Genomic DNA, 23,964 nt, shown 5'->3' on the forward strand with positions numbered 1-23,964 from the left:
AAGCTGGTAGGCAGAGAGTCCTGGGGCAGGGGCCAATGTGGAGGGGGGTCTAGGAGTCCTCCGAGGAGGTGTTGGGACTGAGATGTGAAGCTGCCTGAGTTATGGCACAGAGGTGGCTGGGACCAGGCCACTTGGGCCCTAGGGCTGTGATGGAGACTTGGCTTTTATTGACGGGGAGATTCTGAATGGGCAAGTGTCGGGGCCTGACTTCCACTTGGGTCCTGAGTGGACATTACTGCAGGATGTCAAGGTCTAAGTGGAGCCCAGTTAGTGTCGGCCCAGAGAAGATGCAGGGCAAGGTAGAGTCAGGGAGAATGACCCAGGTGTGTATTGAAGAGGGTGTGGACAGGCCAGTGGGGTGATGCTTGGGACACAGGGGTGATGTCTGAGCATGTAGGTTGTGTGTGAGGGAGCTGTGTCTGGGTGTGTAAACCCCAATGGACTGGGCAAGAGAGCAAGTGTGGGGAGAAGGGAGCTGTGCTTATCTGGGGCACGTGGTGTTTGCTGCCCCTGTTGTTTGCTTAATGTGCACAGGTGGAGACAGAGGGGTCGGGTAGTGACTGTGTGTCTTGGGTAGGGGGCCGTGAAACTTGGGGTCATCTGTGAGCCTGGCAGTTGGGGCTGGTGAGATCACCTGGGGGTAAGTATGAGTTGAGAGGACAGCTCCCCCAGGGCAGGTCCCCATGGAGGAAGCTACCAGTGGGTGGGGCCTCAGGTGTCAAAAGGAGAGCACCCCCAGAAGGAAGTCACCATCTGCTGAGAGGAGACCAGAAGGAAAGGCTGCCCTTGGTGCTAGGATTGGGAGGTTCACTGAGACCACATGCAAGGGAAGGAAGTGCAGGTCATGTAGACGAATAGGGGAAGGCAGGAGTGGTTGCTGCTCTTAATAAGGATGGTGGCTGTCAGAGTTCAGATGTTGAAATGAAAGGCGCTGTATAGAAAGGGGACCTTAGTCGAGGGGTGGCAGGGGTCGTCCACCAGAACTAGATCTTTGGTAGAACTGATGGCTTACCATGTCAGATTCGTGATCTCCAAAGAAGAAGATTTAGTTTTGGAACCAGGGACCAGGCTTGATCACTCAAGAGCTTTTGTGTAGCAGAGTTTAATTAAAGTGAAAAAGGGACAGAGAAAGCTTCTGACATAGACATCAGAAGGGGACGGAGAGTGCCCCCCTCGCTAGTCTTAGCAAGGGAGCTATATACATTATTACAGTAAAGGGTCTTACCAGACCCACTCCCTCAGTATAAGATAATAGGATTAGAACTGACAATAGAGAGGTCTTACCAGACCCACTCCCACAGCATAGGTCTAAAGATAACAAGATTAGTCAGAAGGCTCTTGTTAAGAAGCAAGATACATTGTTATATTGACTGAGACAAAGCAGCGTAGAGAAAATTGTTTGTCCTTTGCTCCTTCTTGAGAGCCCCAGACCCCTTTCTCCTTGAGGGTCCTGGACTCCTTATCAACCTACCTAAGGATCTGTTCTCAGAACTGCGGCCGTCCCAGGAAGAGATCCGAAACTCAACAAGAGAGGTGGTCACCCAGGAAGCACCCTTGATTCTTCCCTTCCTGAGAAGTGGGAATTGAATAATTTTAAAGTGAATCCTGTGAAATAGCAAATGAAAGTAACAGGCAGCAGCTTACTGAGAATGTACCAGGCTCATTCTGTACATGACCTTGTTCTTGGAGCCATCCTGCAGGAATCTCTTGGGCTCAGGGGCTGGAACGACTAGGTGAACAGGACATGAGACAGACTGGGACACTCCCCACCAGGTGGTGCCAGTGTGGGCAGACGTTACTGGGATTGTCTTTGTGTCAAAGCAGGACTCCCCAGAAGAGGGCAGAGCAGAGCGGGGGGAACCTGAGGAGGAGGAGGACGAGGAGGAGGAGGAGGAGGAGGGAGACGCACAGGAACTGGATGTCGAGGACTTGCTGGAAAACAACTGGAACATCCTGCAGTTCCTGCCCCAGGCAGCCTCCTGCCAGAGCTACTTCCTCATGATCGTTTCAGGTGAGTGGTCCACACTCACCATCACATCTGAGTCGTGCGGTGGGAATAATGTGGCCCTGGTGGGAGCATGCCCAGCGTGCGTGCCCTGGCTGCATAGCACTGTTAGAGGCAGAAAGAAGACCCTCGGGCTCTGCCCAGGCCCCAGACCTCTCACAGAACCCCACAGTGAGGAAGACTGCCCTGGGGCATCACAAAGGCTTCATAGTCCCGCCCCCGAGGTTGTACGTGTGTACACTTACAGTGACTAAAAGAGATCCCATGGAGAGGAGTTTAGATACTCCTAAATCAACTGCCCCACTGGCTGGTCTCTGAGGCTCAACTTCCAGTGTGAGAAACCCCTATATTTCATTTGGGGCTAAAGGCATTCAGTTCAGTTAAGTCGCTCAGTCGTGTCCAACTCTTTGCGACCCCATGAACTGCAGCACACCAGGCCTCCTTGTCCATCACCAACTCCCAGAGTTCACTCAGATTCACGTCCATTGAGTCAGTGATGCCATCCAGCCATCTCATCCTCTGTCATCCCCTTCTCCTCCTGCCCTCAACCCCTCCCAGCATCAGAGTCTTTTCCAATGAGTCAACTCTTCGCATGAGGTGGCCAAAGTACTGGAAACACTGGAAACTGAGTTTCAGCTTTAGCATCATTCCCTCCAAAGAAATCCCAGGGCTGATCTCCTTCAGAATGGACTGGTTGGATCTCCTTGCAGTCCAAGGGACTCTCAAGAGTCTTCTCCAACACCACAGTTCAAATGCATCAATTCTTCGGCGCTCAGCCTTCTTCACAGTCCAACTCTCACATCCATACATGACCACAGGAAAAACCATAGCCTTGACTAGACAGACCTTAGTTGGCAAAGTAATGTCTCTGCTTTTGAATATGCTGTCTAGGTTGGTCATAACTTTTCTTCCAAGGAGGAAGCGTCTTTTAATTTCATGGCTGCAGTCACCATCTGCAGTGATTTTGGAGCCCCCCAAAATAAAGTCTGACACTGTTTCTACTGTTTCCCCATCTATTTCCCATGAAGTGATGGGACCGGATGCCATGATCTTAGTGGTCATTATTAACACCACATGGTAAATCAACTATACTCCAATCAGAATTTAAAAAAAGAAATAAAAGTTTAGTGTTTCCAAACAAAGTTATTTAGGTTGATATGAAAAAGAAATGAGAAGTTAAGCACCCACTGTAATTCAGAACTAATCATTAGAATAGAACAGTTGGTGAAGAGCATCATAAATTATCAGCAGACGTAGATACAGGTCCATCTATGCATACAGCGGCAGAGGGAGTTCTGTTTATGATTATTTTATCCCCTGTCAATTTACATATTTGAGTTCTTTGCCTTCTCAAGTTCTCTTTTGGAACGAGTGGACCCGTGGAGTTTTTGGAGAAGTGTGTTGACCACCAGAGGCAAGGTGAGCCCTCTTTTGCACCAGTTGGTGTGAAGGTTGGTACTTGCTGCCTCAGCTGTGCAGCAGTCTCTCTAAGCATGAACCGGGGCATCAGTGAGTGCTCTGATTGTTCCCATTTGTCTGATTGACTCTGGCTCATCTCAGTGCAGCAAATAGAATCATCACCAATAATGACATTTCAGCCTCGTCTGGCTAGCAGCGGGACCAGCCACAGGGTACCCCCAGATTCTGGGATGTGTGAGGCGTCGCCGACTCTCTTGGCCTGTGGCCTGAGCCTGCCCTCTCTTTGCAGCATACATCGTGGCCGTGTACCACAGCATGAAGGAGGAACTGAGGCGCAGCACCCCAGGGAGCACCCCCGTGAGGAGGAGGGGAGCCAGCCAGCTCTCCCAGGAGACCCAGGGGGAGGCCGGAGCCCTTCCTGGTGAGCACCCTTGCTGTGTGAGGCCACCAGTGTGTGCTTCTCAGGGTCCCCATCTCCTTCCCTTGGTGTCCTGTTGCCGTGAGAGGTAGGGAGCAGGCGCCATGTTGCTTCTCTTCCCAGGAATGATCACCTTCTCACAAGATTATGTGGCAAACGAACTCACTCAGAACTTCTTCACCATCACGCAGAAGATTCAGAAGAAAGTCACAGGCTCTCGGAACTCTACTGAGCTCTCAGAAATGTTTCCTGTCCTCCCCGGTTCTCACCTGCTGCTTAATAACCCTGCTCTGGAATTCATCAAATACGTGTGCAAGGTGAGGACACTCCCACTGACGTGTGTGTAAGTCACTCCTCTATTCCACAAACACCCGCTGCACCCAGTCTGTGCAGTCGCTATGGGAAAGACCCCTGTCCTCACAAAGCTCACAATCCCCTAGAGGGCACAGGTGAGCTCAGAGAGCACAGGTGCCGAGGGGTGAGTTCAGGGCAGGGGCAGGTGAGAAAGGACCTCTGGTGGGTCCTGGGCTGAGACCACAAGGACCAGGAGGCCCTGGCAGTGGGTGGATCTGATGGAAGAATGAAGTCCAGGCAGAGAGGATACAGAGCCCCTGGGAGGAGGGGTGACAGGGCGGTGCTGGCGAAAGGTGAGCAGAGGGACGGCAGAGCCAGCTTATGGGTCACGTGAGGCCGGTGGGCCAGACCAGGAACTGGACAGGGCACCCACAGCATCCAGGCTGCTGTGGAACCTAAGAGGAGAGCTTGCCTGGACGCTGAATGCCTTCTGGGAAAGGTAGGCTGATTCAAACGAGGGATAATGTTACCAGATAAGGACCTGGCAGGTGTCCCCTTACAGAGGACTTTACTGTCCATTAAGTTATCTCCCAGTACTCTGTGTTTCACAGTGATCAAGTGACTCTCATGGTGGTTAAGAAATGGCTTAATATAACACTTTAACTCCTTGGTAGACTTCAGAATTTTTAAGTTCTATTTTTATTAAAGTATAATTTACATACAGTGAAATTCACCATTTTTAGAGTGCATTTCATGGGTCAGCCAGTCACTTATTCACCACCACAGTCAGGATACAGAGTCGTACATTATCCTCCAAAGTTCCCCACCCCTGGTACGTGCTGATCTGTCTGTCTCTATGTTTGTTTTTTTATTTTTAAAATTGTATATATTATGGCTGTGTTGAGTCTTCATTGCTCTTTGGGCTTTCTCAAGTTGAGGTGAGCAGGGGCTATTTTTCATTGCAGTGCAAAGGCTTCTCTTTATGGCAGCTTCTCTCATTGCAGAACATAGGCTCTAGAGCACACAGCCTTCAGTACTTGTGGCCTGAAGGCTCAGTTGTTGTAGCTCCTGGGCTCTAGAGCACAGGCTTGGTAGTTGTGGCTCATGGGCTTACTGCTCTTCAGCATGTGGGATCTTCCCAAATCAGGGATTGAACCCGTGTCTACTACATTGGCAGGCAGATTCTTTACCACTGAGCCACCAGGGAAGCCCCCATGTCCCTATGTTTATTTACTTTTAAATTTTTTCTCTGTGAAGTGCAGTTGTTTGTGTTTTCACATATGGATATGTGAACTGGCCACCAACAGCAAAGTACAGAACATTCTCCACCCCTGAGAGTTTTTCCATGTGCTTCCCCTTGGGACTCAGCCTCTCCTCTCGCCTGCATCCCTAGAACTACCAATCTGTCTTCTGTCCCTGCGTTGAAACCTCTTCCAGAATGCCACGTGAGTGGAGTGGTTGGTCATGTGGCCTTTTAGGTCTGATTTCCTTCACTGAGCAAAATGCACCTGGGGTTCCTGCGTGTCGTTGCTTGTTCCTTTCCATTGCTGAGTAGTGCTCCATTGTATGGGAGGACCATAGCTCCCCGATTAAAGGACATTCAGATTGTTTGCGCTTATGGGTGACTGTCAATGAAGCCACTATAAACATTCTCATGTAGGTTTTTGTGTGAACATAAGTTTCATTTCTCTCGAGTAAAAACCCAGCATGGGAATTGCTGGGTCATATCATGTTTTGTATAGTGGCTCTGTTTTGCATTCTCATCAGTGGTGAGTGACTGTAGTCCAGCTGCTCCACACCCCACTGGAACTTTGTTCATTTTCAAGGTTTTGTCTGTCCAAATAGATGTGTAGTGGTATATCATCATGTTTTTAACTTGCATTTCCCTAATACTACTTGGGCTTCCCTGATAGCTCAGTTGGTAAAGAATCTGCCTGCAATGCAGGAGACCCTGGTTCGATTCCTGGGTCAGGAAGATCTGCTGGAGAAGGGATAGGCTACCCACTCCAGTATTCTTGGGCTTCCCTTGTGGCTCAGCTGGTAAAGGATCCTCCTGCAATGTGGGAAACCTGGGTTTGATCCCTGGGTTGGGAAGACCCCCTGGGGAAGGGAGAGGTCTCAAAGAGTCACTCACAACTGAGTGACTAACACTTTCATATTTATGCATAAGCATATCCAATTATTCCAGCACTATTTGTTAAAAAATTAGCCTTTCTCCATGTAATTATGTTTGTGCTTTCTTCAAAGCTTAACTGGCTGTATATGTATATGCATCTGTTTCTGGGTTTATATGTCTCTCTATTCTAAAACACCACACTGTCTTAATTTCTGTAACTTTATCAATAAGTTTTAAAACCAGGTAGTGTGAATGCTTTATCTTTATTCTTTTTTTCAAATTATTTTGACTTAATTTGCCTTTCCTTACGAATTTCAAATCAGTATATCAATTTCCATTAAAAAAAAAAAAAAACCTGTGTAGACTGTTGAAGGGACACCCTGAAGCAGGTTGAGAAAGTTCCTTGGTGCCTTGATAATGGTCATTTCCTGAGAGTGAGTTTGTTTTTTGGCCGCATCTTGCGGCGTGTGGTACTTAGTTCCCCGACCAGGGATCCAGTCTGTGCCCCCTGCAGTGGAAGCAGAGTCTTTTTCTTTTTTATGGATTTTTAAATTTTTTATTTGTTTTTTAATTGAAGGATAATTGCTTTACAGAATTTTGTTATTTTCCGTCAAACCTCAACATGAATCAGCCATACATGTGTCCCCTCCATCTTGAACCTCCCTCCCATCTCCCTCCTCATCCCTCCCCTCTAGGTTGATACAGAGCCCCTGTTTGAGTTCCCTGAACCATACAGCAAATTCCCATTGGCTATCTATTTTATATATGGTAATGTAAGTTTCCATGTTATTCTCTCCGTACATCTCACCCTCTCCTCTCCTTTCCAATTGTCCATAAGTCTGTTCTCTGTGTCTGTCTTCATTGCTGCCCTGCAGAGAAATTGTTTGGAACCATCTTTTTAGATCCATATATATGCATTACTGCTGCTGCTGCTAAGTTGCTTCAGTCACGTCTGACTCTGTGCGACCCCATAGACAGCAGCCCACATTAGTATACAATATTTATCTTTATCTTTCTAACTTAATTCACTCTGTATAATAGGCTCTAGGTTCATCCACCTCATTAGAACTGACTCAAATGTGTTCCTTTTTATGGCTGAGTGATATTCCATTGTGTATTTGTACCACAACTTCTTTATGCATTCATCTGTTGATAGACAGCTAGGTTGCTTCCATGTTCTACCTGTTGTAAATAGTGCTGCGATTGGGGTACATGTGTCTTTTTTCAATTTTGATTCCTCAGGGTGTATGCCTAGGAATGGGATTGCTGGGTCATATGGTGATTTTATTCCTAGTTTTTTTAAGGAATCTCCATACCATCTTCCATAGTGGCTGTATCAATTTACATTCCCACCAACAGTGCAAGAGGGTTCCCTTTTCTCCACACCCTCTCCAGCATTTATTGTTTGTAAACTTTTTGATGATGGCCATTCTAACCAGTGTGAGGTCATATCTCATTGTAGTTTTGATTTGCATTCTCTAGTAATGAGTGATGTTGAGCATCTTTTCATGTTGTATGTCTTCTTTGGAGAAATGTCTATTTAGGTCTTTGCCACTTTTTGATTGGGTTGTTTTTCTGGTATTGAGTTCTATAAGCTGCTTGTATATTTTGGAAATTAATCCTTTGTCAGCTGTTTCATTTGCTATTTTCTCCCATTTGGAGGGTTCTTTTCACCTTGTTTATAGTTTCCTTTGCTGTGCAAAAGCTTTTAATTAGGTCCCCCTTGTTTACTTTTGCTTTTATTTCCATTACTCTAGGAGGTGGATCATAGAGGATCCTACTTTATGTCATTGAGTATTTTGCCTGTTTTCCTGTAAGAGTTTTATAGTTTCTGTTCTTATATGTAGGTCTTTAATCCATTTTGAGTTTACCTTTGTGTTTGGTGTTAGAAAGTATTTTAATTTCATTCTTTTACATGCAGCTGTCCAGTTTTCTTAGCACCACTTATTGAAGAGGCTATCTTTGCCTCAATGTATATTCTTGCCTCCTTTGTCAAAAATAAGGTACCCAGAGGGGCATGGGTTTATTTTTGGACTTCCTATTTTGTTCCATTGGTCTATATTTCTGTTTTTGGAACCACAGAGTCTTAACCACTGGACCCCCAAAGAAGTCCCATCCTGAGGGTTTTAATCAAGGATGGTTGCTGAATTTTGTTAAGGACTTTTTCTCCCTCAGTTGAAATGATCATATTGGCTTTTGTTTGTTAGTTTGTTGATATGGTGAATTGCACTGATTTTCTAGTGTTGATCCAGCCTTGCATTCTGGGGGTAAGTCCCACTTGGTCAAAATATCAGTGGGCTCAATTTGCTCTTATTTTGTTGAGGATATTTGAGTCTGTGCACATGAGAATTAGTAGTTACCTTACACAGTCTTTGTCTGGTGTTGGTACCTAGATGATGCTGGCCTTCCAAGTGAAGTTAGCAGTGTTCTCCCTCTTATGTTTTCTGGAAGATACTGTCTATAGAACAGTATTACTTCTTCCTTCATGTTTGGTAAATTCACTTTCATTTTTTTGTCTCTTAATTAAGTCCAGTGTTCTCCCTATGTAAGTGATGTGTATAATGTATATATATTTTAAACAATACTTCCCAGTAGGCCACTGATCCTCATTGTAAATATACTTTCAAATTCACCCACTTTGCTTCACATTGACCATAAACACTCCCCTCAGAGATGTGTTTTCTAAGTGGTGTTTGGTTCTGTGTTCTTGGCATTGTGCTAGGCTAGGACAGGAGCTTTAGGGCTGGGAGAGGCCTGGGGAAGATGTCGGTCCTGTCCTCTCATTTACAGACAGGAAGCTTGATGACTCCCTATGGCTCTGCCAGCACCACGGTGGGAGCCGGACCTCCCGTGTCCACACCGCGGGCTCTAACACACATGTGTGCTACAGGGACTTTTCTGGGTTGACCTGGAAATCCCTCCACCATGGAAGGCTGAAGTCAGCCCCTTTGCATTTGAGATGGTAAAACTCTGGTGAACTTGAGGCTGCCTGTCACTGAGGAAGAAGGAATCCCTAGGGGTGACAGGTAGAGCATGCTTTGGTGTGTCTCAGACACCCCAAGGCCTGGGGGCAGCGCCTCCACACCTGTGACCCTAACTTGGGGAATCACTGGTGGGCAGGAGGCACTTCTTATCTCTGATGCTTCTAACAGGAAAAGGAAGAGTTGAGATACTTCTGAGAAACTGTAGCTTAAAGAACTGGCTGCGGGGTTTTCCGGTCCAGACAGCTGCAGGGAGGTCTGGGAGCCGTCCCTGACATGGTCTCGGTTCTCGGCAGGTCCTGTCTCTGGACACCAATGTCACAAACCAGGTGAACAAGCTAAACCGAGACCTGCTGCGCCTGGTAGACGTAGGCGAGTTTTCAGAGGAGGCCCAGTTCCGAGACCCCTGCCGTTCCTACGTGCTCCCTGAGGTCATCTGCCACAACTGTAATTTCTGCCGAGACCTGGACCTGTGCAAAGACCCCTCCTTCTCTCAGGTGGGCTCCCTCAGGCCCCTTGCTGGTATAGTCAGAATATCCAGGCCTCAGCGGATCGGGGGTTCCTGCAGGGCTCCCAACCAACTCTAATGTGAATTAGAAACAAGCACCCTTTTTCAGGCCACTCAGCTGCCACATGCCAGAACCTTGTCCTGGTAATCACATGGGTGATGACAGTGGAGATGAGTGTGCCCTGGAGCTGTGACCGCAGTGGCACACTTCTCGAGAATCCCTGTCTCTTCTCAGCACTGGGGACCAAGGAAGGTGACCTGGCCCTTTCCCTGTCTGTCCAGGATGGGACCGTGCTGCCTCAGTGGCTCTGCTCCAACTGTCAGGCTGCCTATGACTCATCAGTCATTGAGATGGCCCTGGTGGAAGCCCTACAGAAGAAGCTGATGGCCTTTACCCTGCAGGACCTGGTGAGCAGCGGGCCTAGTGCTGGGTCTGCAACCAGTCTGACCACCCCTCCAGTAGGTGGAGGCCTCATCAGTAAGCAGTTTGCACCCATAGGAGATGAGAGGTGTGCGCAAGTCTCAAGTTGTAGCCTGATCCTCCGAGGTGATACCCCTTGGGTCAGGCCTCATCCACAGGCCCAGCTGACTTTCTTACAGCATCTGTTGGGCACCTACAGGGGCCGATTGCTGGCTTCATGGACCTTTATTCTAGGAGAGGGAGACAAACAGTAAACAAGACAAGCAAGTAATGGTCAGAGTAAAGAACTGACAGGCAGTGTGTGTGTGAAAGAGGGAAGCTTTCAGCCTTCAGTGGGGGAGTGAAGACCCAAGGGAAGTGTTGGGGTTCAGGCAGGGAACAGCTGGTGCCTGGTGTGATGGATAGGGGACCGCAGACTCAGAGTCAAAGGGAGGTATCCACAGGGAGGGTGTTGGGAAGCAATTGGCATGTTTGGATAAAGCCCATATCAAGTCTCAGATTTTATTTGTAATTGAGGTGAAAAGCCTGTCTGGTGCCAAGTGACTGGCCGGCTCTGGCCTGGGGCGGGGAGGCTGTGACGGGGCCGCTTCTCCTTGCAGGTCTGCCTGAAGTGCCGGGGTGTGAAGGAGACCAACATGGCCGTGTACTGCAGCTGTGCGGGGGGCTTCTCCCTCACCATCCACACTAAGGTGGGGGCTCCCGTGGACAGCCAACCCTGCTGCTCACCCCTCGCCTCCCTCCCCCACCCCGGGCCATTTGTCCTCTCTGAGCCTCGGCCTTGCCTCCCTGTGCCTCCTCTGGGACTAGGTCTCACTATGACTGGTCGTTTCTGTAGGTCTTCATGGAACAGATCGGAATCTTCCGGAATATCGCCCAGCACTATGGCATGTCGTACCTCAAGGAGACCCTGGATTGGCTGCAGCTTCAGAACCCCCAAGTGGGCCATTAGCAGTCTGGGCAGTGTCCCTGTCCTCTGCTCCTGTGTCCCACACCCAAGACGGGCACTCGGGAGGGTGGCCCTCGGGGAGCAGGTCACACAGCCCAGAAGCGTGAACCAGTCAGAGCAAGAAGTGGCTTCACTTCCCGGCTCTCTGGGGTTCAGCCAGCCCTCTTTAGGCCCAGGAAGCGTCTCTAGCGAGGGGGTCCCAGGGCTGGTTTCTCACTGGATGAACACACTCTGCTGCTGCTGCACGGCCCTTGCTGTAGCCCCAGCCCTTCCTGCCCACTCCTTTGCTGCCCTGAGGTACCCTCGGAGGTCCTCTGTTTGAGCTGAGACCCTGAAGAGGGCTGGAAGGGGCGCCTGAGTGGAGTGTGCAGCCCCAGCTTCCAGGAGTAGTGCTGTCCTACACTCCACGCTGGCAGCTTGTGGGCTGTGTCCCAGGGATCCTGACTGAACCCGCGGTCACCTGGGCGTCTCTCATTCACTGAGTTCTGGGGCTTGGGCTCCTCTGTCTGGAGACTCAGGGTCAGAGTGAGGTCTGCTGGGCTGTTTGTGTATGGCGCAGTCACCTCGTCAACAGCAGCAAGACTGGGCTGGGGGCACAAAGGCTGGGTAGGGGGCGGGGCTCAGCCACAGAGGGGCCCAGCACCTCCCCCTCTGCACCTGCGGTGCGGGGACTGCCGCAGCAGGAGGCCTGGGGCCCCAGAGGGGATGAGGCACACCATCGTCGCAGACTCTGACAGCATATTCAGCACCTGGATTCTCAAAGTATTTCTTCATGTGCAACACAAGGTTCTTTGCTTCAGCTCTGAGCGGTGGGGGAAAAGGACGGAGAAAAGGGCAACAGAAATGCTATCAGGATGGAGGCCACTGTGTTCTTGCCTCAACCTCAGGTCAGTCCGAGACGTCTGACCCCACGGGCCTGCCCGGCCTCTGACTGCCTGAGGCAAAGGGTCCTTGGCCTGTGCCGCCTTTAAAAGGTGACACCATCAGCTTGTTCAGGGCCCTGTTGCTTCACAGGGATGTAGGCCGTGCTGTTTTCCCCTCCAGGACGGAGCTGGGTTGGAGAGTCTGCCTGCCAGCAGCCTGGGGAACCCTCTGCTGAGCAGGAGTTGCTTCCTCTGTTCCTCTAGCAACCCCAGAACATAAGACTGCCTGCCTGCACCTCATTTTTAACTAAATGTGACTGAAAGCAGAAGAAAACCAGTCAAGTTGGCAAGCCAGCAAGCACATTAAATGTAAATCATAAACTCAGAAACCCACACGGGTGGGCAGTAGAAGCCTCACTGTTGGCTCTGGAGCCTGGTGTAGCTTTGTCCCTGTTGCCTGATTTACACTTTGACTTCTACATTTCCTTAGTCTTTACTGTGTGTGTGTGCATGCTTGCGCCTGGGTATCTGGAAGGAAGGATAGTAACTGACGTCTGTCTGGCTAGGTTTGTCAGCTGGGTACTGCTGTTGCCCACTGGCACGTCCAGGTCCAGTGACTGCAGGAAACTTGACTCTGCTTGGAAGGTGATGGCGCCCGGCAGCCCCCAGATGGAGATCAAATCAAATTAGGGCTGGGGCGGGGGGGGGGGGGGGATGGGGGGGGGGGGAGACTAACCAGCCTTCCTGGAAACGGAGCCAGAGAAGTCCCAGGGGAGCACGGAGGAGTGAGGAGCTGGGGCTGTGTGGCTCACCCTCTCCCTGCAGCAGGGCGGGGGCACCACAGCTCCCAGTGGTTCCCTCAGAGGCCAGCTTTGGGGCTGGGGCTGAGAGTCCCAGGGTCACTCTCATAGTAGGGGATGGGAAACCTGAGCTCCTGGCCTGAATTCTTGAGCTACAGCCCAACCCCAACTGGAAAAGCCAGTTTCTCTAAAACTAGAGCTGGATCTCTGAGCATCTGAGTGGCCCATGGAGCTGACATCACAAGCACAGGAGGATCTTCAGGGGTGAGGGGGCTTCTTGGAGGGTTGCTGGCTCCAGTGAGTGGTGCTGGTCCAGTCAGCAAGTGGGAAGACCAGCTCTGACCTTGATTGTGACAGGGTCGCTGGTGAAACAATCTGTGGGAGGCACTGTGCCTCCTCAGACCTGTGCACTGGTCATTGCCGTTGCTGGGGAAACTGAAACCGCCATCTGGCCAAGTTGGGTCAGAGCTGCTGAGTGGAGTGACCATTGTAGCATCCAAGGCCATAACCAGATTATCCATAGGCCTGATCCGGCTGATGCTGGCTGTTCCAACCTCGCCCTGCTGCTGTGTCCACTCCTGTCCCCCGTCCCCATGTTAAATAGAGCCTCGGGTTCTGGGTGGGCATTTTGGTGTCAACCTAAGCTTTTGTTATCCTTGGGAACAGTTCCCATTGCCCGCCTCCTGGCTTTCTTCCTCCTCTAGATGTACCACCCTTTTCCCCCTATTTTGAGGTTTGGGGTCTGGGGTGATGCCTACAGGAAGCTGAAAGACAGCTGTTGGGATGCACTCAGCCTACATGCCCCCCACCACTGGTCCCCCCGTGAGACTTGATTGTAACCTGACTGGATTTGGGGGCAGATGATCCACACGCTGCGCCCAGGCTGGCTGGGGGAAGATGAGGACCAAGCACACCCACTGCCCGCCAGGTGCGGACCTGCCGTGGTGTGTTTGTCAAGAGCCTCAAGCTGCTTCTCCCCCAAAGATGAGGCTAGAAGGTTCTGGTCACAGTTTTATTGGACAGTGGATGTGTGATTTCTTAGCTGTGAGGCAAGCAGAAGGTCTGGGTAGGGCTGGGTGGGTGGGCAGGAGCAAAGCCTGGGAGGAAGGCAGCTAGGGAGGAGGTGGAGACTTGCTGCTACAGTTGGGGGCTAAGATGGAGCAGGAGTCGTCATCCCATTCATGTCACCCCCCGGTCTAGCTGCATGGGGACCCTTTGGCTGCTGGTTTTGCTGAGGTGTATGGGCAGGGCCCATGTCCATGGTCCCAGCTGTGCTGCCCTGGAGAGCCAGGGGCTGTGCTGGGGCCTCAGATGTCAGGGGTCCCTGACACGCCTGGGGCCTTAAGTGCAGTGTGGCAGAAGGTGGAAGTAGGCTCAGAGCTGGGCCAAACCTCGGGCGTCTGTGAGCACGCAGTCCTGTTGGGAAGGCTCGGAGGCGCAAAGCCCTGGTCCCGCACCCCGCTCGGGAGCATCCACCATCTGCTCAGATGGGGCAGAGGTGGGGCAAGGCCATGGGGGTGGGGCAGCCCAGGCCTGGCTCTGCCCCTCACCCTGCAGTTGGCCAGCCTGGCCTGGGTCTGGAGAGCAGGGATAGGGTGGGGGAGGGGCCTGGCCCAAGACAAGGGCCAGGGTCACAGGCCAGCTGCCTGAGGAGTGACTTGGAGTACACACCTTGTCAAATTTCTTATGGCTGTAGACCTTGTTTTTGTTCATGAATGTTAGCAAGATCCAGTCGCACAGGAAGGAGCCCTGAGGCCAGCAAGACAGATGCATGAGGGCCTGGCACCTGCCCCCCATCTCGCCCCGGCACACACCCGTCCCCAACCCGTGTGCTTTTCTTACCACCCCAATGGAGGTCAGCGCTGTGGCCAGGTTAATGATGGTGGGAATCAGGCTGAACTTCCCCGCCTGGGGGCAAAGGCACTACCTTAGATAGGAGTGGGGCCCAAGGGAGGCGTGGGTTGTGGTAGGGGAGACCAAGACTGGGTCAGCCCAGATCCCATGTAAGCAGGGTGGGCTGGCCTACCTGCCCGTGCACGATGACATCAATGCGGATCCCATAGGCTTTGATGAGTGTGCGGGTAATGCTGCCATTTATTTTGTAATACTTGGCAAACCTAGGGCAGAATGACCCAGAAGCACATCAGCACCTAGGATGGGATGACCCGGGTGCAAGAGCGCTGGGAAGCATGGCAGCGGGGTGTGCCCATTGCCCAATGGGGTGGCTCCAAGACCATCAACTGCTGGCATCCCTGGGTCTTGAGGCACCTGCCCTGTTGGTTCTCAGACCTCCATAGCCAGGGCAGACAAGGAGCCAGCATCTGAAGGCCAAGATACCTGAAGTTGTAGCCAGATGAGGCTGGGATGTGCTTGGGGTCCAGCCTCCGGAAGGAGTATTTGGGGTTGCACTCTGACGCTGAAAGGTCCAGGTCACAGTCCCAGTTGATAATGACCCCGATGACACCACCCTGCCCAGAAGTGGACACAGGAGACGGGTCAGGACGGGCTCACAGGGGACGTTCAACAGCCCTGGGGTCCTACTGAGGTTGCCCATGGGGTGCATATTCTGGGCACCCCAGGCAGCTCAGGGCAACTCTGGGGAGGGGGGCTTATTGAGTGCCCTGCTTCCAAGGCACAAGGGGTGCCAGCAGCCAACTGTGACCAGGAGTCAATAATTTAGCAGCAGCCACACACCCAGATGGGTCAGCCGATCTTGTTTCTTTTTCCTCTACCCGAGCAGGGCTGGGGCTGGCCAAAACTGAAAAGGGACTGCCCTGTAACAAGACCCCTTGTATGCAGGTGACAGCCAGCACCTGGCCAGACAATTGTCCTGCCCGCTCTCGGGCACCCTCACCGTGTGTGCCAGCTCTGTGAAGTTCTCCCCTGCCTGCTCCACGATGTACCCCAGCTTGAAAATGGGGCAGTAGAGGTCAGAGACCTCATGGAATGTGCAGTGCTTCAGGTAGCCACCCTTTCGGTTCTCAATGTTGCCCCTAAGGACAAGGCCCACTGGCATCAGATGCTGAGAAGCCATGCACCCCCAAACAACACATTCCAAGAGGCAACTCCCACCCCTTGTCACCACACCCTAATGGCTCTTACTTGGAGAACTGGAATTTGGGGTAGTGGATGCTGTTCTTGATGAGGATGGTGAAATTGGGGGCCATCGTACCGAGAAATTGGCTGAGGAGGCAGACTGGGCGTGTTTAGTCTCCCTTCCCTTCCAAAGCCTCTCCCAGCCTCCCAGCTGCTCTGTCCTTCCCTTCCCCCTCCCCCAACAAATCCCAACTCCCCTGGTCAGTGAGGAGAAAGGAACGAAGTTTGGTCCCAGGTGGGTGGGGTCACCGGGCGCGCACACCTGACTGAGGCCCCGTCTTCCACCGGGCACCAGGCGGACACCTCGCAGGTCTTGGAGGACCCGTGGTAATAAGGTACGCAGCGCCCAGTCCGCAGGCCTGCGGGCAGACGCGCGCTCAGGTGGCAAGGGGCGCGGCTCGCCCCCACCCCCAGTTGGCGCACACTGACCGTTTCCCAGCATGTCCAGCTGCCCAGCCACACAGTCCTCGTCCGAGTCGCAGGTGGCGTTGCTGACCCTCATACTCTAGGGAAAAGACCGCTTGCTCAGGAGCCGGACAGGCGCAGCTGACCAGGCAGGGCCCCTCCCATCCCAGCTCTGCTTTCGACGCAGCCTCACCTCGGCGCATGTTCCGAGGGTCTGGAAGGGGGTGACCTCAATCCTGGTGATGATGCTGAACACGCTGCCTCCCTGGGCTCAGAAAGAAGGGACGGTAGGCCGGCGGGGACAGCTCGGCCACCGATCAGCCCTACCCTCAGGGTGCGCGGGGTGCAGGGCGGGGCCCGGGTTGCGCACCTCCGGTGGTTTCACGTACTCCTCCACGTCCCACACTTTGTGTTCGGACAAGGTGATGCCCTTGACCTTGGTGATAACGGAGCTCTCGGGGCCCGTTTCGCTGTCCTGGTAGCTCTTCTGCACGATGAACACGTACCTGTGCGGACGGGCAGGGCCGACTCTCGGGACGATCCTGGGACAGGACTGGGACGTCTCCCATGCCGAATGAGCTCGACTCCGGCGGGAACGAGGCTGCGTCACCGCCTCTCGAGGGCTGGGTAGGCTCTGCGGGGGCCCGAGGGGCCAGCCCGCGTTCTCCACCCCCTGCGACCCGTTCTCCCTGCTCAGAGCCCAGAGCTGCCCCTCCAACCTGGGACTTCAGAGCAGCCTTAGCCTCGAGCACTCCCCACCCTCGTGAACCCGCCAGACATCCCCTCCCGCCGGACGCCCCAGGCGCCCCCTCCCCGCGCCCGGCTCCGTGCACACCCACCACACGAAGTAGAGCAGGATGAGCAGCTGCACCGCGCGGTACACGATGCCCAAACGCCGGTTCTTCACCACGATCACCTTGGGCGTCTCGTAGTCCCAGAACGCGGACCAGCAGCTCCGGGCCAGGCGTCGGGCCGCGGCCGCCCCCGTTGGGGGCTTGGACTCGGCGGCCGCCATGGCCCGGAGCTCGATAGGGCTGGGAGCAAGGGCTGGGGGGCTCCCGGGCACCGCCTCCTGGGCGTGGCCTCGGGCGCCCCGCCCTATCCCGCCTCTCCCTGCCCCCGATCAGTCCCCTAGCAGCCCCGGCGCGGGGCGGAGACGCCCAGCGCACCTGGCAGGTGTCACCAGGTGGGACCCCGAGCCGGCAGAGCCCGGGTCGCGGCAGCCTTCGGCCCCAGACCGCTCAGAGAGGGTGTGGAGACGGACCAAACCCTCGCGTCCCTCGGAAATCAGACACTTAAAGACGCGGGAGGAAGCCGCCCGAGCATGGCCCGCCTCCTCGGCTTCTCCACTGGTGTCGAATGTGCAGCGCGCATTAAGCCCGAATTTCTTTAAAAATAAATATATGTATATTTTCCCCAATGTTCCTGAGATACAATTGGCACGTGAAGTAGAGTTTAAGGTGTACAAGGAGATAATTTCCCAAGGGCAACCCTTGATTCGCGCCCTCGGTTCTCCGCAGTTCGGCAAAGACACCCCTGCTTCCAGGGTTCACATAAAAATCTGGATTTCTTTCTTTCCCCAGTCTTCTTGCTTTTATCTACAGACACACCTCGGCGCTGTTCGGTTCTAGCCTCTTCCTCCACCCAAGCGCCCAGCCTCGTTTCTCACAAGGATTTCGGCAATAACTTGACACTCCAGGTTTCTATCCATTTCCGACTCTGTTGTGCTTTGTTTTTGTTTTCACTTTTTGTATCTCTACCCTCACTTCATTAGTTTGGAACAAATCTCAGATATCATAGTGTTTCACAAACGATAAAGGTCACATTTGAGATGAAATTCACGCAGTATTCAATTAACCGTTTTAATGAACAATTTGTTGAAATTTAGTCCATTCACAATAGTTTGCAACTACCGTCATCTACGTCCAAAACATTTTCATCATCACCAAATAAAACCCATGCTTAACAAGAACTTCCTATTCCCCTCTCCTCCCACATACTGGCAACCACCAATATACCTTGTCTCTCTAGGATTTACCTGTTTTGGATATTTCAAGTAATGGACTAAGAATCTTTGCCTTTTTTGTGTCTGACTTCTTTCATTAGCATAATGATTTCAAAGTCCATCTGGGTTGTAGCATGTGCCAGCACTCCATTCCCTTTTATTGCAAAATAATATTGTATTGTATGGGTATTCCACAATTTATCTATTCACCCACCAATAGAGGTTTGAGTTTTTGTATTTTATATAAAATAGTGCTGCTATGAACATCTGTGTACAAGTATTTGAACACCTACATTCAATTCTTTGGCATATATACTTAGGAGTGGAATTTCTTTTTTCATGGTAATTCTGTTCTGTATTTAACTTTTTTAAAGAACCGCCAAAATGTCTCCCAAACAGCTGGGCCATTTTACATTCCAGTTAGCAATATACAAGGATTCCAATTTCTGCACATTCTTGTAAACACTTGTTATTTTCCACTCACTTTGAATTGCCATCCTACTGGGTGAAATTATATAATTTATTTGGATTAATGTCTGTTCAAGTCCCTTGCCCATTTTTCAGTTGGATTGCCTTTTCATTATTCAGTTGTAAGAATTCCTTATGTATTCTGGATAGTAGACCCCTATCAGATATATGATTTTCAAATATTTTCTCCCATTATTAATTGTCTTTTCACTTTATTGGTGATGACCTTTGATGTACAAAAGTCTTTAATTTTGATGAAGTCCAATTTATCCTTTTTTTTCTTTTGTTTCTTTTGCTTTTGAAGTCATTTCTAAGAATCCATTGCCAAATGCAAGGTCGTGAAATTTTGCCCCTCTTTTCTTTTAAGAGTTTTATGATTTTAGACATTATATTTAGGTTATTGATCCATTTTGAGTTAACTTTTGCATACAATGTGAGCTAGGGGCTCCAACTTCATTCTTCTGCATGTGAATATCTGGTTGTTCCTGCACCATTTGTTAAAGAAACTATTCTCTACCTACTGAGAGTCTAGCACCTGTGTGGCAAATCAATTGTCTACAGATATAGACAATTTATTGAAGACAGGAGGATTGAAGACAACGATTGAGGGCAGGAAGAGAAGGGGATGACAGAGGATGAGATGCTTGGATGGCATCACTGACTCAATGGGCATGAGTTTGAGCAAGCTCTGGGAGTTGGTGATGGACAGGGAATACTGGCGTGCTGCGGTCCATGGGATCACAAAGAGCCGGACATGACTGAGCGACTGAACTGAACTGATAGGCATAGAATTTATTCTGGTCTTTCTGTCTATTCTATTCCATTGTTCTATCTGTATGTCCTATGCCAGCACCACATTGTTTTGATAACTATAGCTTTATAGGAAAACTGGAAAATGTGAATCCTCCAACTTTGTTCTTCTTTCTCAATATTGTTTTGGTTATTCAGTGCCCCTTGCGATACCATACAGATTTAAGGATCAGTAGTACCATTTCTGCAGAAAAGACCATTGTAATCTTGATAGCGATTGCATTGAATCTAGTTTGCTCTGAGTAGTATCTTAGCAATATTAAGTTTTCCGATACATGAACATGGAATGTCATTCCACTTATCTACATCTTCTTTCATTCCTTTAAGCAATATTTTGTTATTTTTAAAACTCTTTCACTTCCTGGCTAAATCTATTCCTGTGTAATTTTTTTGGATGCTACTTTAAGAGAATGATTTTCTTAATTTCTTAATTGTTCCTTGATGGTGTGTAGAAACACAACTGATTTTTGTGGGGTGATCTTCTATCTTGAAAATTTGCTGAACTCATTTGTTAGTTCTACTAGTTTTCTTGTGGATTCTTTGGTATTTTCTGTATATAAGATCCTATTTTAAAATGGATAGCCAACAAGGACCAACTGTATAGCACAGGGAACTCTGCTCAATGTTATGTGGCAGCCTGGATGGGAGGGGAGTTTAGGGGAGAATGGATCCTGAGTCTCTTTGCTGTTCACCTGAAACTATCACAACATTGGTAATTGGCTATACCCCAATACACAATAAAAAGTTAAAAAAATGACCCTATCGTCTACAAACAGACTTTTCTTCTTTTCTGACTTGGAGGTCTTTTATTTTTATTGTCTGATCTTTCAGGCTAGAACTTCCAACACAGTGTGGATGGCAGTGGTGAAAGCAGGTATCCTGTCTTCTTCCTGATGCAAGGCGAAAAACTTTCACTCTTTCACCACTGAGTGTGATGTTAGGTGTGGCTTCTTCATAAATGCCTTTTATCATGTCGGAAAGTTCCTGCCTTTTACCACTTCTCTGATTGTTATTATGAAAGAATGTTGGATTTTGTAAGAAAAATTTTTTCTGCATCAGTTGAGATAATCATGCGCTTTTTGCCCTGAATGCTATTAATGTGTACATTGTACTGACTAACTTTCATTGCCAAATTACTCTTGCATTTTTAGAATAATTCCCACTTGGTCATGGTGTATGATCCTTATAATATGCTGTTGGATTTTTTTATTGAGGATTTTTGCATCTATATCCATGAGAAATATTTGTCTGTAGTTTTCTTTCCTTGTAGGTCTTTGGTATCAGTGTAATACTGGCCTCATAGAATGAATTAGAATGTGTTCCTTCCCCTTCAATTTCTTTAGAAAAGGTTGAGAAGGATTGGTGTTAATTCTTCTTTAAACGTTAACTTTTAAAAGTTAGAAAATAAAGGAACAGATCCCAACTCATCCTACAAAGCTAGTATTACTTTCTGGGAAAAAAAGGAAGACATGACAATAACAGACTAATTCCTTAAAATATAGATGAAAAAATTCTCAAAAACTAGTAAACCAATAGTTAATTTAATATCCAAAATTTAATAATGTCTTTATTATGTGAAATTAGATTCCCTCTATGCCCCATTTTCTGGAGGTTTGTTTTAAATCATAAATGGATGTTGAATTTTCTCAAAAGCTTTTTCTGCAGCTATTGAAATGATCATATGATTTTTATTCTTCAATTTGTTGATGTGGTGGATCACATTGATTGATCTGTGCATACTGAGAAACCTTTGCATCCCTGGGGTAAATCCCACTTGATGGTGGTGTAAAATCCTTTTAATGTGTTGTTGGATTCTGTTTGCTAGTATTTTGCTGAGGATTTTTGCATATATGTTAATCAGAGATATTGGCCTGTAATTTTTTTGTATTTTTTTGGTGATATCTTTGTCTGATTTTTATTTCAGGGTGATGGTAGCCTCATAGAATAAACTTAGGAGTGTTCCTCCTTCTGCAATTTTTTTAGTTTGACAGAAATAGATGTTAGCTCATCTCTGTGAGGCTATCAAGCCCTGGAAGATTTTAATCACTAGTTGTGATTAAATAATTCACAAGTTTTAATTTTGTTCCTTGTGATCTGTCTGTTCATATTTTCTGTTTCTTCTTGATTCAGTTTTGGAAGGTTGTACTTTGCTAAGAATTTGTCCATTGCTTCCAGGTTGTCCATTTTATAGGTGTGTAATTGCTTGTAGTATTCTTTTATGATCCATTGTATTTCTTCAGTGTCAGTTTAACTTCTTTTTCATTTCTAATTTTATTGATTTGAGTCCTCTCTCTTTTTTATTGATGAGTCTAACTAAAAGTTTATCAATTTTGTTTATCTTCTCAACAAACAAGCTTTTATTTGATTTGATTTTTGCTATCACTTTATTTCTATTTCATTTATTTTTGCTCTGATCTTTATGATTTAGTTCCTTCTATTAGCTTTGGGTTTTGTTTGTTCTTCTTTGTCTTGTCGCTTTAGGTGTAAGGGTAGTTTGCGTGAGATTTTTCTTTTTCCTTGAAGCAGGACTGTATTGCTATAAACTTTTTACTTAGAAATGTTTTGCTGCATCTCAGAGGTTAGCTGCATTCCATAAATTTAAAGTAGTCACAGCTGATATAAGCTAGTCTAAGCTGAACTAAACCAATCTAAGCCAGTTCAAACCAGCCTAAAATCGAAATTGGTCTAAATCAGATCAAACCAGCCTAATCCAGATCAAACCAGTCTAAACTGGACCAGACTGGTATAAGTTCAGACTGGTCTAAAGCAGTCCAGACGGATCTCCCCCTGGGATTCTGGTTGATATGTGTTTGCTTCAGTCAACAATCGTGTCAATTTGTCCCTTGATAGAGGGGCTGCCCGTGCTGCCCTAGTCAGCTTCCCCTCACAGACAGCTTCCTGTCATTTCATCCTTGACTCTGCATGTCCCCTTGCCTCACTGAGATGTCCAACATGTCACAGTCACTGTTGTTCCTCACCCTGAAGTGGACTGCTTCTTCCTGGCAGTGAGAATCTCTGGAGGGGTGAGTTGTGTCGACAGCTCCAACCTTAACACAACAGCAATGAGCAGGACCTGGCCAGCACGGCCATGTAGTCAGGGTGGGCAGAGTGGGCGAAGATATTTGAGACCAGGAAAGTTGTGCACAGTACAACCAGAAGATGAGGGGGAGAGTGAGTTTCCCTAGTGGTCCAACATCCTGAGAGAAGACTGCATTGGCAAATGCAGAGACTTTGAGGCAGATGGAGAGAAATGTGAAAAGTGGGTCTTGAGTGTGAATCAAGTATAGTGAAGGCAATCTAAGAGGAAAGCAAGTTGAGGAAAGAAGAGCAACACACAGAAGTTGGAGAGTACAAACAAAACACCTCGGGGTGCATGTGGAAAGGGTCACATCAGAGGGAGGCTGGAGGTGAAGAGGGCAGAAGAGGGAACACCATGACAGCAGAGGTCTTTCCAGCTTCCCAGCTGAGGAAGCCACAGCCTCATCCAGTCTGCCACCTGGGGAGTAATGAGGATAAGTTAGTTGCATGTGTACACTAAGGCGCTTCAGTTGTGTTCCACTCTTTCCAACCCTATGGTGTCTGTAGCCTGACAGACTCCTCTGTCCAGGGGATTCTCCAGGCAAGAATACGGGAGTGGGTTGCCACACCCTCCTCCAGGGGATCTTTCCAACCCAGGGATCAAACCCACGTCTATTACATCTCCTGCACTGGCAGGTGGGTTCTTTACCACTAGCACCACCTGGGAAGCCCAAGCTGGCTGTATACCAAGGCACTATATAACTTAATAATACTTTATCCTTGACTGGGGCTTCCCTGGCGGCTCAAATGGTTAAGGACCCCCCCTGCAGTGCAGGAGACCTGGGTTCGATTCCTGGGTCACAAAATCCCCTGGAGAAGGGAATGGCAACTCACTCCAGTATTCTTACCTAGAGAATTCCATGGACAGAGGAGCCTGGAGGGCTATAGTCCATGGGGCTGCATAGAGTCAGACATGACTGAGGGACTAACACACACACACACACACACACACACACACACACACACACACTCCTTGATTAATAAAATTATCAAATAAGTCCACTGCTTTAAAACTCCATACAGTACTTACAGTCAGATGTTTCTTTTTTGTACAAAGGCCTGATCATTGATTGACCTTGTGTCCCACCCGGTAATGCAGTGTAGAACTAAAGATAGACAGGGCTTCGCTGATGGCTCAGTGGTGAAGAATCCACCCGCCAGTGCAGGAGACACGGCTTTGATCCCTGGTCTGAGAAGACTCCACATGCTAGGGAGCAACTAAGCCAGCACACCACAACTACTGAGCTTGTGCTCTGGAGCCCTGGAGCCCATGCTTGGTGACAAGAGAAGCCACTGCAAGAAGCCCTAGCAGCACAGCTAGATAGTAGCCC

General features: G+C 49.3%; 2 protein-coding genes across 5 annotated transcripts in view; one reads left to right on the forward strand and one right to left on the reverse strand.

Annotated features, from left to right (window-relative positions):
- POLE (DNA polymerase epsilon, catalytic subunit) overlaps positions 1 to 12,467 on the forward strand; it is a 56,267-nt gene extending 43,800 nt beyond the window's left edge. The window contains exons 43-49 of one of the 2 annotated variants that reach the window (XM_069557099.1): positions 1,822 to 2,011; positions 3,714 to 3,845; positions 3,966 to 4,159; positions 9,530 to 9,730; positions 10,024 to 10,149; positions 10,762 to 10,851; positions 10,998 to 12,467. In XM_069557099.1, coding sequence (XP_069413200.1) covers positions 1,822 to 2,011; positions 3,714 to 3,845; positions 3,966 to 4,159; positions 9,530 to 9,730; positions 10,024 to 10,149; positions 10,762 to 10,851; positions 10,998 to 11,111 — 1,047 coding nt within the window. In that variant the 3' untranslated portion in view covers positions 11,112 to 12,467. The remainder of the gene's footprint in view (positions 1 to 1,821; positions 2,012 to 3,713; positions 3,846 to 3,965; positions 4,160 to 9,529; positions 9,731 to 10,023; positions 10,150 to 10,761; positions 10,852 to 10,997) is intronic. The other variant, XM_069557100.1, reaches the window with a different exon arrangement.
- Positions 12,468 to 13,769: 1,302 nt separating this feature from the next.
- Positions 13,770 to 17,339, reverse strand: P2RX2 (purinergic receptor P2X 2). Of its 3 annotated transcripts, XM_069558620.1 has the most exons (12): positions 17,112 to 17,339; positions 16,643 to 16,778; positions 16,466 to 16,537; positions 16,297 to 16,372; positions 16,130 to 16,226; positions 15,874 to 15,954; positions 15,626 to 15,764; positions 15,109 to 15,239; positions 14,798 to 14,888; positions 14,614 to 14,679; positions 14,443 to 14,520; positions 13,770 to 14,250 (listed from the first exon to the last, which is right to left on the reverse strand). In XM_069558620.1, exons 1-12 carry the CDS (start codon positions 17,285 to 17,287, stop codon positions 14,146 to 14,148), a joined length of 1,248 nt encoding a protein of 415 aa, XP_069414721.1. In that variant the 5' UTR covers positions 17,288 to 17,339; the 3' UTR covers positions 13,770 to 14,145. The 3 variants fall into 3 exon arrangements, with proteins under 3 accessions (XP_069414721.1, XP_069414719.1, XP_069414722.1); XM_069558618.1 differs by having other exon boundaries at positions 13,770 to 14,520; positions 17,112 to 17,311; XM_069558621.1 differs by lacking the exons at positions 16,297 to 16,372; positions 16,466 to 16,537 and having other exon boundaries at positions 13,770 to 14,520; positions 17,180 to 17,294.
- Positions 17,340 to 23,964: the final 6,625 nt, after the last annotated feature.

Source organism: Ovis canadensis, chromosome 17, assembly GCF_042477335.2.
Source record: "Ovis canadensis isolate MfBH-ARS-UI-01 breed Bighorn chromosome 17, ARS-UI_OviCan_v2, whole genome shotgun sequence".
Taxonomy (NCBI): Eukaryota; Metazoa; Chordata; class Mammalia; order Artiodactyla; family Bovidae; genus Ovis; species Ovis canadensis.